This window comes from Myotis myotis, unplaced genomic scaffold (genome assembly GCF_014108235.1).
Source record: "Myotis myotis isolate mMyoMyo1 unplaced genomic scaffold, mMyoMyo1.p scaffold_m19_p_10, whole genome shotgun sequence".
Lineage (NCBI taxonomy): Eukaryota > Metazoa > Chordata > Mammalia > Chiroptera > Vespertilionidae > Myotis > Myotis myotis.
Genome location: NW_023416314.1, coordinates 34,538,166 through 34,554,299, shown reverse-complemented (window position 1 = coordinate 34,554,299; position 16,134 = coordinate 34,538,166). Strand labels below are relative to the sequence as shown.

The following is a 16,134-nucleotide window of genomic DNA, read 5'->3' as shown; positions in this document are numbered from 1 at the left end:
CTCTCTCATTGATGTTTCCGACTGTCTATCCCTCTCCTTTCTTCTCTGTAAAAAAATCAATAAAATATATTTTAATAAAAAGGAAAGAAAAGGTGTTTCCTCTGCAGCTCATGTGCAGAGGACCCACTGCATTGTGTCCACTGGGCTAGGGACATGTCCCTGCCACCAGGGGGGGGCATGCCCCGGAGGCTGGGAGCCAGCCCTGTGTTGTGGGTGCCGTTCTGGAGGGCAGGCATACCCGGGCCGCGCGGTGGCTGGCGCCACCTGGAGCACACCTCCCAGACCAGAAGCCCTGCATTGTAGGTGCCAGGCTGGGGGGCATGGACCCGGGCCACCACATGGCGCTGGTGCATGTGCAAGTGACCACAGGGCGGGAATATCTGCTTGGCACCTGCACCCGTAGGCCCAGAGTGGCCAGGGGTATTCTGGGACCCTGGCCACTCAGGGCCTATGCGTGAGCCTACAGGCTAGGAGCGGCACCTACATATGCAAATTAACCCACCAGCTTTGTCAGGTTAATTTGCATATTCACTCCTGATTGGCTGGCGAGTGTAGCAGAGGGACAGTCAGTTTGCATGTTTCTCTTTTATTACATTGGATTCTCAGTCCTCGTGAAACCACATTTCAAGAAATCCATATTAACCCTACCAGACCGTTGTACCGATTTTTCGGTAATTTTTGAATCTGCCGCTATACCACTGTACCTAATTTTCTGTACTTTTCCTAGTATGTGAAAAAAATGCATAGACCTATTTTCTACAATGTCTCTAAATTCCATCTTATTACAACCACTTGTTTGCATGTAACTAATATTTTTCTATATCATGTTGGTTTTTTCTCTTTAATGCTCAGGAGCCCAGGTATAGGAGGCAGTTAGGTTCAGGGCCTCAGGTCTGGTAGACTAAAAACACTCATACAATACTAATTCAGCCAGTAATTAGACATGGCTGTGACCTGGGGTGAGAAGGACAAGAAATGAATTAGATTTGTAGAGCTGAGAACATTAAGACCCTGAACAAGACTGGGTGAAAAATGAAAGCTACATATATGTATGGAATTGAAGACTAATTAGAGATTCAGAAAAGGTTAGAGATGACCAGAATTGTCATGCTCATCTTGTAGAAAATAAGGGGGGAAGTAACATAGGGCTTAAGAGAGATACTTTAGAATCATACAGACCTGTGTTCAAATCCTGGCTTGGCCTCTTTGAGATCCTGGCCAAATTATATAACCTTCCTTATTTTCAATTTATTACTTAAAAAATAGACAACCATATTTTCCTTAATGGATTTTTGAGTATATAACAAAGTAGGTAATATAATGCATATAGCACAGTTTCAGGCATATCTTGAGCCCTAAAAAAATGGACTGAAAATTATTATATTTTATTATCTAAACCCATTATTTTATGGATGGAGAATACAGACACAAAGAGGAAACAATATGCCAAAGGCCAAATGGCAAATTAGGGGCAAAGACAGGACTGTATGTATGACTAAAGATTCCATTTGGTATTTCTCCCTCCCCCTTACTCCTTCCCTTCCTAACCTTGCCAATGTGTACACCATAGAAAATGTAGCCACAGGTGGAGGACAATGGAAAAGTTACTCAAAGGTCTTTCTGGTTCTGGCAATATGTACAGTGGAATATGTAAAATCGTTTAACTGCTTAAGCTGACTTTGAAATAAAGAAAGATAATTCTCTAGCTTCAGTTTCAAGAAATGAAGTAGGAGATGAACACATAGTCTGAGAGAACTGATGATGTGGCTGCCTGGCCTGAGAACATGTGTGAAAATGGAGATCAGTTTCTGTAATATTTTATTACAATTTGGAGACATGAGCTGACACCTTGGTCCTGCATGAGACAGGCGGCTATAACCAAGGCTTTTATACAAATCCAGGATCATGTAGAAGGAGAGATGGCAAAGATATTAGGTGCAAGTTCATGTAGCTTGTGTCTAAGCTTTGGTTGAGAAAAAGAAGACAAGTATTTTAATCTTGGATCTATGCTTTGTGTTGGATTCAAGGTTCAAATCTGTATCAGGAAACTCTAAACTGAGAAATTAACAGATTGGTTCTAGTTTAGTAATAGTCCTTAAGTGCCTGATAAATTCTCAAGGGAGAATTTATAAGTAACAAAGAACTTTGATGACAGAATCTGAAAAGGACACAAACAAATCTAGGATAAAGAGATAAAAAATATATTTGGAAAAAAGAATGGATAATCAAAGTTGGTATGATATAATAACATTGAATAAAGTAGAGCTCAGGGCAAAACACATTGTTAGAAATAAAAAGGGTTATCACATAATGTATAAAAATAATTTCTAAAATAGCCCTATCAATTTTAAATTTGTATAATTTACTAAACCTGCCTTAAAATATATAAAGCAAAAATTGAAAGACCTAAAAAAGAAATTGACAAGACAACAGTTATAGTGCATAGATTTTAACACAAGTTATCTTGGTAATTAATAAATAAAATATTTAAATTTTATTAAAATTATAGGTCCAGTGAACATGCTAGAGAACAAAAATTTTTGAGCACACATGCAATATTTCAAAAAGTTGGTCATGTATTAGGAAACAAAGCAAATCTTAATTAGTCAATATCAGAGAGTACATTTTTTACTATAATGCAAAAAGAGGAAGTCAATTAAAAATTTCCTCTTAGATTAATAATTTAAAAACACACTTCTAATTAACATGAGTCAAAAATAGAGTGGAAATTAGAATATATTTACAAGAGGATGATAACAGAACACAGCTAATGCAGTTCTGAAAGGGAATTTATGGTCTTCACATGGTTATATTAGAAAAGAAGACTGCAAATTTGCTAAGCATCCAACCTCAGTGATTAGGGAAATAAACAAAAGCAAGGCAATAAACACATGTAATAGCTTTTACAGTGTTACCCCAATATGCCAAGGTTGCATATCTCTGGTTAGGGCACATACAAGAATCAACCAATGAATGCATCAATAAGTGGAAAAATACAATGATGCTTCTATCTCTTTCTATCTTTCAAATCAACTTAAAATAAAATGTATCAATAAAATGTATCAAGCCAAAACCGGTTTGGCTCAGTGGATAGAGCGTCGGCCTCCGGACTGAAAGGTCCCAGGTTCGATTCCGGCCAAGGGCATGTACCTGGGTTGCGGGCACATCCCCAGTAGGAGATGTGCTGGAGGCAGCTGATCGATGTTTCTCTCTCATCGATGTTTCTAACTCTCTATCTCTCTCCCTTCCTCTCTGTAAAAAATCAATAAAATATATATAAAAAAATAAAATGTATCAAATAGAAAATAAAGATAAATTAAGGGGCATTACAATGCTCAAAATTTGCTATTTGAAAATAACAATAAAACAAAGAACATTTTGTATGATTGATCAAGAAAGCAAGAGAAGATACAAAGATATAGATTAAAAATAAAGGTCAGATAACATTATGGATATATCAGAAATTTTAAATCATAAGAGAATATTATTCAAAAATGTTTTATGCTAATAAATTTGAAAAACATATACAAAACAATTTTCTAGGAAGTTATAACTTACTAAAATGGACTCAAGAAAGAATAGAAACCTGAATAGACAACTAATCATTCAATAAACAGAATACATAGTTTAAAATACTATGCAGGTTTCTTTCTTCAGCCTCAGTTCAGTCACATGTTCTTAGGAATTTCAGGGATGCCACAATTCTGATTGCTTTGCTTTGGCATACTACTCATATCTTGTACGAGGGGTAGGGCAATTATGTAAATGGCACTCATTTTGTGTCAGACTCTCCTTTGGTATATACGTTAAAAAGTATATCAGATGTGGTCCCTACTCTGAGGAGCTCCCAGTCTATTGGACGTTCAAATAAATTCACCAATAATGTAAGAAAGCTAAAAACAGCAGTGTGGGACAATTCTTGATACAGGGTAAAACTGAATATAGCTCTCTCTCTTTTTTTAATATATTTATTGATTTTTTACAGAGAGGAAGGGAGAGGGATAGAGAGTTGGAAACATCGATGAGAGAGAAACATCGATCAGTTGCCTCCTGCACACTCCCCACTGGGTATGTGCCTGCAACCAAAGTACATGCCCTTGACTGGAATCGAACCTGGGACCCTTGAGTCTGCAGGCCGATACTCTATCCACTGAGCCAAACCGGTCAGGGCTGGATATAGCTCTCTTTGATTTGCCAATAGACATCATAGTGTTGGAAGTGAAGGGGGCACACTTTATTTTTTTATTAATTCATTTAAGATTTTAAAGATTTTATTTGGAGCTTGGCTGGTGTTGTTCAGTGGTTGAGCATCAACTTATGAACCAAGAAGTCATGGTTTGATTTCCAGTCAGGGCACATGCCCAGGTTGCGGGCTCAATTCCTAGTGGAGGGCATGCAGGAGGCATCTAATCAATGGTGATGTTCCTGTTTGAGATACACACACACACACACACACACACACACACACACACACCACACACACCACACACACCACACACACACACTGAGTAGCCAGATTTAATATGACCACCTAACGTTTGTAGGCAAATAAGCTATAATTTTGCATTGAAGTTGCTAGAGGGCCAGACCATTATAAACCTCTGAATAGCACAGCATACCTAAGTATCATTGCTTATCAAGTTCATCCTGTCATGTTGATGGCATATCCCAATGGAGATGGCTTCTTCCAACAATACAATGCACCATGCCATGGGGCTTGCATTGTGCAGGAGTGGTTTCAAGAACATGAGGGAGACTTTACCTTGCTTAGGTGGCCCCCACAATCACCAGATCTCAATCTAATTGAGCATTTGTGGGACGAAGTTAAAAGAGCCATTAGGCAGCTGGTTCCACAACCATCAAACCTCACAGAACTGGACAGTGCTATTCATCAGGCATGGTGTCAGATTCCTCGCATCACCTTTCAACATCTCCTGGAGTCAATGCCAAAAAGAATTGCCGCAGTACTGAAGGCAAAAGGTGGCCCAATAAAGTACTGATGGGGTGGGTGGTCATAATAATATGGCCAATCATAATAATCTGGCCACTCATTGTGTGTGTGTGTGTGTGTGTGTGTGTGTGTGTGTGTGTGTATCTCCTATCTAATAATAGAGAAACATGGTAATTAACCATAACTTCGCTACCCTTCCCATTGGCTAATCAGCGAGATATGCAAATGAACTGCCAACTAAGATGGCGGCCGGCAGCCAGGCAGCTGAAGCGAAGAGAAGGCTTGCTTGCTCCAGAGAAGGAGGAAGCCAAGGTTCCCCTCCTGCTGCTGCTGGGCTCTGAGCTTGCACTCTAAGAAACAATGTTGCAATTATAGAAGCTAAACAAACTCCAGAAACCTGCTTCCAGCCATCAGAGCTGAAGCTGCAACAGAATTTCAATTCTAGAAGCCAAACAAAGCCAGATACCTGCTTTCAGCAGCTGAGGCCTCAGAGCTACAGCCAGGCCTCAGAGCTAAAGCCGGCTCTCAAAAGTGACAGCCATAGAAGGTAAATAAATCCCAGAATAAAAAAAAAGAAAAGAAAAAAAGGAGAGGTTGGGAGCTTCAGTCACCCGCCAGCCTGAAAACGGCCCTCAGCCCCTCACCCAGACTGGCCAAGCACCCCAGTGGGGACCCCCACCCTGAAGGGGGTGCGACCAGCTGCAAACAGCCATCAGCCCCTCACCCAGGCTCGCCAGGCACCCAAGCGGGACCCCCACCATGATCTGGGACACCCTTCAGGGCAAACCAGCCAGCCCCCACCCATGCACCAGGCCTCTATCCTATATAGTAAAAGGGTAATATGCAAACTGACCCTAACAGCAGGACTGGGAATGAATGGTCACTATGACACACACTGACCACCAGGGGTCAGACACTCAATGCAGGAGCTGCCCTCTGGTGGTCAGGGTGCTCTCACATGGGAGGATCTCTGCTCAGCCACAAGCCAGGCTGATGGTTGCCAGTACAGTGGTGGTGGTGGGAGCCTCTCCTGCCTCCTCAGCAGCACTAAGGGTGTCCAACTGCAGCTTAGGCCTGTTCCTTGCTGGCAAGTGGACATCCCACGAGGGCTGCCGGGCTGCCAGAGGGATGTCTGATTGCCATCTTAGGCCCAATCCCTGGGGGAGCGGGCCTAAGCCAGCAGGTGGTCATCCCCTGAGGGGTCCCAGACTGCGAGAGGGCACAGGCCAGGCTGAGGGACCTCCCCTCCCCCCCCCCGAGTGCACAAATTTTTGTGCACCGGGCCACTAGTGTGTGTGTGTGTGTGTGTGTGTGTGTGTGTAAAGTTTATATATATATATTTAAAGTTTTTATTTGGAATTAATTTTAAATTAAAAAAAGTCACAATAACTATACAAGAGCTCTCGGAAAAATTATATAAATCCTACCCTACAATATGGACAATTGGATCCAATTCTACATCATGTGGAAGAGAGAGAACAGGTCATCAGAGTAAAGCCCTCTAAAAAATCATGTTCCCAGTTATCTTCTCACCAGGATTGGTTAGGGGAAGGTGATTACTTCATAACATTAGGAAAGTTTATTACCCTGTGCTACTTCTTGAATTTATACTTCTCCAGCTTTGGCTTTCTATCTTTCTGATTCAAAACTTTCTCAGCCCAGAACTGAAGAGACACTTTTGCAAAGGGGACATACAGATGTCCAACAAATATATGAGAATATATTTAACATTACTTATCACCAAAGAGATGCAAGTTAAAACCACAAAGAGATATCACCACACACCTGTCTAAATGGCTATTATCAATAAATCAACAAACAACAAGTGTTGGCAAGAATGTGGAAAAAAGGGAAGCCTTGTGCGCTGCTGATGGAAAGGCAGATTGGTGCAACCATTATGGAAAATAATATGGAGGGTCCTCAAAAATTAAAAATTGAACTGCCTCATGACCTAGTGATTCCACTACTGGACATATAACTGAAGAAACTTAAAACACTAATTTGAAAGAATATATACACCCCTATGTTCACTGAGCATTATTAAGATAGTCAAGATACAGAAGCCACATGAGTGTTCATCAATAGTCAAGTGGAGCCCTAGCTGATTTGGCTTACTGGATAGAGCGTAGGTCTTCGGACCAATGGGTCCCGCGTTTGATTCTGGTCAAAACCACATATCTCGGTTGCAGGCTCCTCCCCAGCCCAGGCCCTGGTCAGGGCTTGTGCAGGAGGCAACCAATCAATATGTTTATCTCAAATCAATGTTCCTCTCTGTCTTTCCCTCTCTCTTCCACTCTTCCCCCTCCCCCCAAAAAAAACAAAACACACACACACATAAAAAACACAAACACCAAAAAAAAATAAACACAAACAACAAAAAACAATGTAAAAATATCCTCTGGTGAGGATTAACAACAACAAGAAAAAACAAACAAAAGTAAACTGGATTAAAAAAGCAGCTAAAGCCTCCGACCGCCGTCCAGTCCACAAGCAAGAGGTTTTGCAAGGCTGCGCTCCTGCTCCCGCTCCCGCTCCCGCTCCCACACCCACACCCACACCCACACAGCGGAGGTGCCATGAGCGGCAGAACTGCCTTGAGCGAGTGCCAGTTCACCGCGTGCAGGAGCCTGCACCCCGACCACCTGTGGATCTGGCGGCCCAACGTGTATGTGGACGAGAATGACCGCACCTGGCTGCCCATCATCATGGAGACAGAAAGCAGCCTCCAAGTCCTCATGCGCCAGATCGAGGTCTCCCGCGGGGAGGCCATGCAGCCCAGCCGGCTGCCCCCCAGCATGCTGCCCCTCATGTGGCAGCTCTACCCTGGGAGGCGGTACCGCGCCTCCGACTCCAGCTTCTGGCGCATCGTGTACCACATCGAGATCAGTGGCGTCGAGGACATGGTCCTTGAGCAGCTGCCAGACCCATAGCGCAAGCCCCGCAAGCCCTGTGGTTCCTGTTCCTGTGCCCTGAGCCGCAGTCCCGCTGGCCTGCAGGGGGGATGTCCGTGCTTCTGTGTTCCTTTTTACCAGCCCTGTTGCTCTGTCTGCCACCCCTGCCGGAGGGCATGGCCTGCAGGGGATGAGCCCGCCCCCCACGGGAACCTGCCTGCAGCCCCTCCCTAGGCCTCCCAGGCAGATCAGCCTCGAGAGCGCCCGGCTCCAAGTGCCCAGGCCCTACCAGTCCCTGGTCTCTGAGATGCCTGCTGGTTTGTGGCCACACGCTCTCTCTGTGTCCCTCCCTCCCCAGTCATTCACGTTCTGTGCTACCCACGGGGATACTTCTCGTTCTCCTCCCTCCGCTCTGTGCGCCTCTGGCTGCCAGGCCACGGGGCCTACACACCTGAGCCCAGGCCAGGCCCCGAGCCCCTGAGGCAGCTCTCCCGTGGCGTGTGCCTGCTCGTGGCCATGCCTGCAAAGTCCCACCTGCCACGCAGGCTCACGTGCAGCTCATGGGAAGGCCTGGAGGAGCCGGGCTCCCTGCTCAGCACTCGGAAGCTTGTGGGTCAAGTGTCCACAGCCCCTGACCTCGCAGGAGGCCAGGCCGGCGAGCCCCCCTGTAGGACAGAGGTCAGGAGTCCCCCCTTTTATAGGCACCCACACCCCTGGATGTTAATGAGGTTGTATGTAGCATGAACACTTTGTAATACTGATCGATTAAATGTAAGACAACTCAAAAAAAAAAAAGCAGCCATATATATATATATATATATATATATATATATATATATATATAGTGGAATATTACTTGCCATGAAAAATAATGAAATATTCCTATTTGCAACAGCATGGATAGACCTAGAAGGTGCTATGCTAAGTGAAATACATCAGTTAGAGAAAGACAAATACTATATAATTTCACTTATATGTAAAATCTAAAGAACAAAATAAAAAAAGAGAAATAGATACAGACTCACATATAGAGCAGGTTTCCAGGTTGGAAGGGGTTTGGGGACTAGGTGAAAAAGGACAATTACAGATGGGTAGTTATAAAATAGTCATCTATATATAAAAGCCTAAGCAACCATCTGACCATCCAACCGGTAGCTATGATGTGCACTGAACACCACTGGGTAGACGCTCAATGCAGGAGCTGCTGAGCTGTGGCGACTTGGCAGCTGCAGTTCTCAGGTGACGCACATGGAACCAGAGAGGAGGGAGCCTGATTCCAGGTGCGTCACCAAGAACCACCCTCTTGCAATCTGGGCCCCTCAGGGGATGTCAGAGAGCTGGTTTTGGCCCAATCCCGCAGGCCAGGTCAAGGGACCCCACCTATGCACGATTCCATGCACTGGGCTTCTAGTAGGAATATAAAGTACAGCACAGGGAATGTAGTTAATAAAATTGTTATAACTATGTATGGGGCCAGGTGGGTACTGGAAATATCAGGGAGAATACTTTGTAAAATATATGCTGATTTAGCCACTATGCTATACACCCGGAACTAACACAAAATGATATTAAATGTAAACTGTAATTGAAAAGCAAAATAAATAAATAAATAAATAAATAAATAAATAAATAAATAAATAAATAAATAAAACAACAACATTCTCAGCCCAAGATGTCTCTGGGAGTTTCTAAGAAGTGTCCCATTGATTGTGAAGGGTCCTCAAATTTAGTGCCATGCACAGTCAAATGAAGAGGAAATCACATTTCTCTTTTTGCACTGGTTTTTAAATGCCCTTTTCCAACAGGTAGATTCTGAAATTAGTTTGATTCACAAATTGTACTCTTGGAAAAATGTCTTTCATGAGATTATTTATTGAAGGGACCATGTCACCCTTCAGCCTTGGTCCAGGGGAAATGAAGAGATCCAAAGGCACTTCAGGACTTTGTTCTCCCCACTAGGACCCCTTGGGCTTCAAAATTAGGCAGGTCTCCTTTCTTCCATTTAATTCTCACTTTCTTAGTGTCTTCATTTTGGCTGTATATGTCTTAAACTTTGGGCTGGATTACAGAAAACTATTATTTCTCACATACTTTTTTTTTTTTTTTTTTTTTTCTCATTGAAGGCATCCCAGGACCTTTTATTTGAAGGGAAATATTTTGGCAATTGTTGATGGTAGAGATTTGCCTATGAGAAATATATTATGATACAGGATAATTTTATACAATACCAGAATAGGTAAACTATTTGAATTAAAGGGCCATCTTGTTGGCTGCTGGTCACAAAAATGAGATAAGACAAAATGGAGGAAGCTTATGAGTAGGTTTTAACTCCCAAACTTTTTCCTGTTTTTCATGTCCTCAATCACTTTATTCTTGATTTTCCTTGAGTGGAAATGCTGAAAAACCAGTCCCCTATTATATCACAAATCTTCCTAGGAGATTTTGAATTGTTCTCTCCTTTCAAATTTCATTGTGGCATGAGCCTCTTTTTATCCAATGGAAAGGAGGACCAGGTAATAGCTCACAACTTCCCCCACTCATCTCTCTATAAATAACCTTATCAATGCTTGGACTGTTCAGAAATTTGAAATTTGAAATGCTCTTCGACAAATACTATACATTAGTGATACCCAGAGAGCTTTCAAAATTTCCAGTTCCTAGCCTATACTCCTGGGTGATTAAATGGGAATTTCTGAAGGTGGAAACCAGGTACCTGTAGTTCTTAAAACTCCCTGCAAATTCCATAATACTAATGTGCAGCCCACATTGACAATTGCTGTTTAAGTCAGTGCTTTTCAAACTTGAATGTTCATGTACATTGCCTGGGTGCCTTGTTAAAATGCAGATTCTGATTCAATTCATCTGAGGTAGCTCTATTGAGATTAAAGGTGATGTTGACGCTGCCAGTCCACTTGACACACTTTAAGTGGCAAAGTTCTCATAGAAGCTAAGTCAGCCCTTGTCTTCCCTGATTCTCCTGGACAAAAGACAATGTATGTCCATCTGAAGACCAGATGTGCTCAGTAGCTGACAGTGGTATAGGCAGTAGTAAAGCAAGAACTCAGCTCCAACATCCTGGAGCTTCCTGTGACCCCAGGGCCTCAATAGGTCACATAGATGAACAGGGTAGAGCTGATTTGAAAAGGGATTTCCATAGGCAGGACAGGTAAGTGCCCACCCTCCCTTATGATTCTCCCAAGATCCAGGATTAGGTATGTGCAGGATGAGGATTTCAGGAAAAGGGTATTCTTGACATTTTAAGACAAGAAGACTGTGATGTGTTTACTGAAAAAACAAGCCCCTTTGACAGTGGACCAGATTTGAGGACTCAGTAACTTTTTTAAATCAATGTTTCACAAAAGCAGACACAGATTTTTCCTGGGGGAGCAACAAGAAAGAGCATGGGGGGGTAGGTCATGTTTGAGCAGAATGAGAAAAATTCGGCCGAACAGCAGGACTTCAGGTGAACTGGCTCAGACATTTCCCTGGAGGAGCAATTGGGCATCCCAGCATCCCTTGCAGTGAGCAGTCTAATGAATAATAATAAAAAATAAAGTGCCCTTTATGCTATTTACAGAAGTAAGCCAATGCTTAATTTAAAACAAAATGCATAACTATTCGCCCGAGACAGCTTTTATATCATTGTTTAACCTACTGCCTGTAGCAGACCTCCGAAAAACAAATGAAGTTCATCTTTCTCTGCTTTCACAAGTGCTTCCTGAAGTAGTTGATCAGGTAAGATGGCTCAGTCTGATATACAAGAATGAGTCCTGATTTTGAAGCCAACGCAGATCTGGGTATGAACTGTGGCTCTGGTTCTTCTTCACTGTGCGACCTCAGGCAACTTCCTTTAACCTCTTTAAGTCTTTTATTGGACATCTGGAGAATGGGTTCTTATGAGGATTAAAGATGAGCTATTCACAATACCAGGATCACAGCAAGACTTAGGTCTTGACACTTTTATGGGGGAGAAAGGGAGGTTGAAGTCCAAGTAGCAAAAATCTTGAAGCCTGGGACAATACCAAGCAGTGTGACTTGGGACTGAGACCACTTTCTAGGCTGAGGGTGGTGGCAAAGAGAAGTTACCTCAGGAACAGTACAGAGTGGGGTTTCCAAGGAAACCAGAGCATGCTAACTCCTCCTCCGCATTTCCCCAGAGCAGGAAGATGCTAGTTCCCTCTTTTGCAGACCCAGCTCCTATAGGCTGTTTTGCAAGGTCCTCTGGGTTTTCTATAATCTGCTTCTCAACAGATGAGTCGTACAATGTAATTATGTCTGTGAATTTGCACTTCCTTATTTCCAGGTTGAATAGTTCATACTTGAGAACTTGTAGAAAAAGCAGTAACCTTGGGTTTATCCTTCTTCTAGGGAGGGCACTTTTTCAGCTGGAAAGTCTCACAATTAAGACTATGAGAGTTTTGATCATTCAGTTCAAACTTTGAACTGTGGCTTATTTTAAACATGATGTATCATTAGTTTTCAGATTGCACCTAATTATTTTACAAGTTTAAGGAATGCTACTCTCTGAAAAGAAATTAAAAACATTGTCTATGCAATTTTAGCTTCAGAGTAAATGTCTGTTTTTATAGAACCTGAATTTAGAAAAAAATAAATAAAAGGGCTGATTGTTATAGAATTTTCAACATATTCCTCAAGATTTACAGCTAATATGTGGTTGAGCCAGAAATCAAAACCAAATCTGTCTGTCTGTATACACTAACTAATGCTGTGGTTAAAGATGACCCCAAAATGTTAATGGCTCACACAACAAAGCCTTTCTCACTCACTTTAATACCCACTGCAGGTTGGCTATGGCTCAGCTTCACATCCATTCTGTACCCCAGATAAGAGCCCTTGCTTGACTTGTGACAGAGGATACAGGATGGAGCCATGCAATTCTCTGGTTTCACAGACAATCTTCGACCAGAGCAAGTGTCATGGCCAAGACTGCTTTACTATGGGGACTGGGGAGGAAAAGATGGTGGAGTACAGTTCTCCCACGGGCAAGGCAGAAAATACCAGGGACAGATAATGCAACCAAGTATAGTTCCAGGTAGAGGGTTCTTCCCATTCTGCCATATTTTGTAGACATTTTATAAACTGTAGAGTGTTCTACAAAAGGTGTTATTCATATTTTTGTTCCCACATTTATGGAATCATGTGTTTCAATTTTGATTTTGCCTTCAAAGATTATTGATGCCGATATTTATATAAGAAGACAATTTCATTGTGTAGGTGAATAAGTCAGAAGGCCTATCTGGAAACCTAATTTCAGAAAGCCTAATTTCTAAATATGCCCAAAGGTATTTGGTGATATTCATTTTTACTGTGAAAATTGTGATTAGTCACAGCTATGTAAGTCACTTGGGCCAAAGATTACTAGTAGGTCTGGCCATATTTCCCCAATAATTTCAACCAAACAAAGAAGTCCACTCTACCCTCCTTACTTGCCTCTATCATTCTTCAAACCTAATGCCAACACAACCTTCACTGGCATCATCTCTGCTGCCCTGTGACATATGTCTCAAGGGTTCATGAGACCACACATTTATTTTCTGATGATGCATTTGGTATTTCAGCTATATTAGTTTATGTGCGCAGAGTATAACTTAGTATTGGGACACAGAGGAATTTCCTCTCATCACAAAATATCAGTAAATGTAATAACTTGCACCAATTTGAGGGCCTCAAAGCACTTCTAAAGACAGAAGCAACATCCCAGCAAGGGCAAGAATACGGGGTTTCATTCTAGCTGCATCATAATAACAGTACCAACCTACAAGGTCTCCTTCTCCATAACATGCATGCACACACAGGCTAACAAACATGCTCACGTGCAAACACACCCTGAGTGACAGCTCAGCATCATTTCACTTGTAGTGGAGTGCACAGCTACTAATAGCTACCTTAAAATGTCTCAAAAACAACTTGATAAGGGAGCTAATATTTATTGAGCTTTATAATGTAGCAGACACTTTTCTTAGGGCTTTGCATGCACATTGAGACAGGCTATTTTATATATTTTCATAATTTAATTTCCCCACATGTATTAATAACAACAATTATATCAAATTATTGAACTTTCCTGTTTTTAATATTATCATCTTTAAAGTAAGAATAATATTTAATTCAAAGAACATTAAAAGGAGTAAATATATTAGATGCAAAATGCCTAACATATCCCTAGTACAGTTAGTACAGTGAAGGCACCTGTAATGGACAATTTTTTAAAAAATATATTTTATTGATTTTTTTACAGAGAGGAAGGGAGAGGGTTAGAGAGTTAGAAACATCAATGAGAGAGAAACATAGATCAGCTGCCTCCTGCATACTCCCTACTGGGTATGTGCCCACAACCAAGGTACATGCCCTTGACCGGAATTGAACCTGTGACCCTTGAGTCTGCAGGCCGATGCTCTATCCACTGAGCCAAACCGGTTAGGGCTGTAATGGGCAATTTTATGAGATAGTTTGGCTAGGCCCAAGTCCTCGATTATATATATATATATATATATATATATATATATATATATATATTTAATTGAAAATGAATCTTGGTATTGCTATGAAGGTATTTTGTAGATGAGATTAACATCTACAATCAGTTCATTGTAAACGAGGTCAATTATCCCAGGTAATCTGCATGAGACTCACTCAAACAGTTGTACGGCCTTAAGAGCAGAGCTTGGGCTTCAGTGAAGAAGATGACATTCTGCCTGTGGAGTGAAACTGTGGATCCCATCTGAGAGGTCCCAGTCTGCCCATCTGATCACCCATCTTATGGAGTTTGGACTTGTTTCATCAGCTCCCACAATCTAGCAAGCACATTCCTTGCAATACATCTTTTTAACTTTTGATAGATAGGTATATAGACAGTTAGCCAGACAGACAGGTAGAAGGAGGTATAGATGAATGAACAAATGAATAAATGGACTTCTTCATGAACAGTGGGTTCTCTGTCACTGATGTAAGAGGAAGCTAGATGGCCACTGGCGCATGCTATAGAGGTGATTCAAAGAACATGCGTGATTCACTTTGAGGGCCTTGAGTTTCTTCCCAACTGGAGTTCTGGATGCCATTTTCAATTGTTCCCATTAACATTCTTAGGTCATCAAGGCTCAAATTAAGGAGGGGGTCAAGTAACTAAAAATAAATAGAGAAACATGGCCCCCAAATGTTAATATATTCCTAGAGAATCCAAATGCTGCTTTATCTAAGGTCTGTGATGAGTGCTAAGCTCAGAGTTCTGTTCCTGGCAGTATGGCATCCTAGACAGTCTCAAAAGTCCTATTTAAGAACAACTATATGCTAAGTAAATAGTCCATTTGAAGGTTTTTCTAGGTTTTCATGAACTAAAGAGACAACTTCAAGACGCCAATAATCCTTCCCTGAATGGAGGGAATCAAAATAAAATATACTGTTATTTCATTTATTCTGAAATAGAATAATGTTTTGGGCCAGTAGCAGGTATTATGACTTCCAAGGACCTTAAAGGAAGATCAGAGTAGCCCCAAGTAGTCCCCAGCTTGGGTATTAAAATATTAACAATATATTTCATTAAATTTGTATGATAAAAAGAAACTACTTAAGAATGAATATATATATATATATATATATATATATATATTCCAAAAACAGTAATGAGTGAGAAAAATAGAATGGATAAATAATTAAATTATCACTGGAATAATATATCCCAATAAAGGCCTCCAACATTTCGACAGATTAAGATGAGTCACATGTGGGATCTCAATCAAAGTTCAGCAGATACCTAGAAAAACGATCCACTGCAGGATTTCTCTCTGCTGGGGAAACTGCCCATGGTATAGCAGAGAGAGTCAGGAGAAAATATGAAGAGAAAATATCAAGATATAATGAGTACACCTCATATGCATAATAGAAAAAATGGAGTGAAAGAAGAAAGAAAATGGAGGAGAAACTTTTGAAAAGAAAATGACTGTGACTTTTACAGAACTAATGAAAGATATAAATTCACAAGTATATCAGCTGAATAAACAAAAAGAAACTTACACCTTACCCATGATGACATGAAATACACAACACCAACTATTAAGTGAAGAGCTTAAAGTGCCCAAGGGGAAAAAATCCCTAGTTGTTCCTGTGAAGGAGCAACAGACTGATAGAACTGATGGAAGCCAGAACATGGTGAAACGGTAACTTGGAAATGCTTTAGAGAAACAACACCCGAGTTTACTAAAAGCTGAGCAACAATCCTTAACTAAAGGAACTTCTAAAGAAGAGATTCACTAGGAAAGAAACTGATATTAGAGG

The 16,134-nt window shown here is 41.4% G+C and overlaps 1 protein-coding gene across 1 annotated transcript; it reads left to right on the top strand.

The window, feature by feature from the left end:
• Positions 1-7,527: 7,527 nt before the first annotated feature.
• LOC118664174 (T-cell leukemia/lymphoma protein 1A-like) lies at positions 7,528-7,881 on the top strand. Its single transcript, XM_036323996.1, has one exon. It carries the CDS (start codon positions 7,528-7,530, stop codon positions 7,879-7,881), a length of 354 nt encoding a protein of 117 aa, XP_036179889.1.
• Positions 7,882-16,134: the final 8,253 nt, after the last annotated feature.

Bases quoted from the DNA above. Each gene is read 5' to 3' on its own strand.
- LOC118664174 (XM_036323996.1), top strand. From the start codon at position 7,528: ATGAGCGGCAGAACTGCCTTGAGCGAGTGCCAGTTCACCGCGTGCAGG.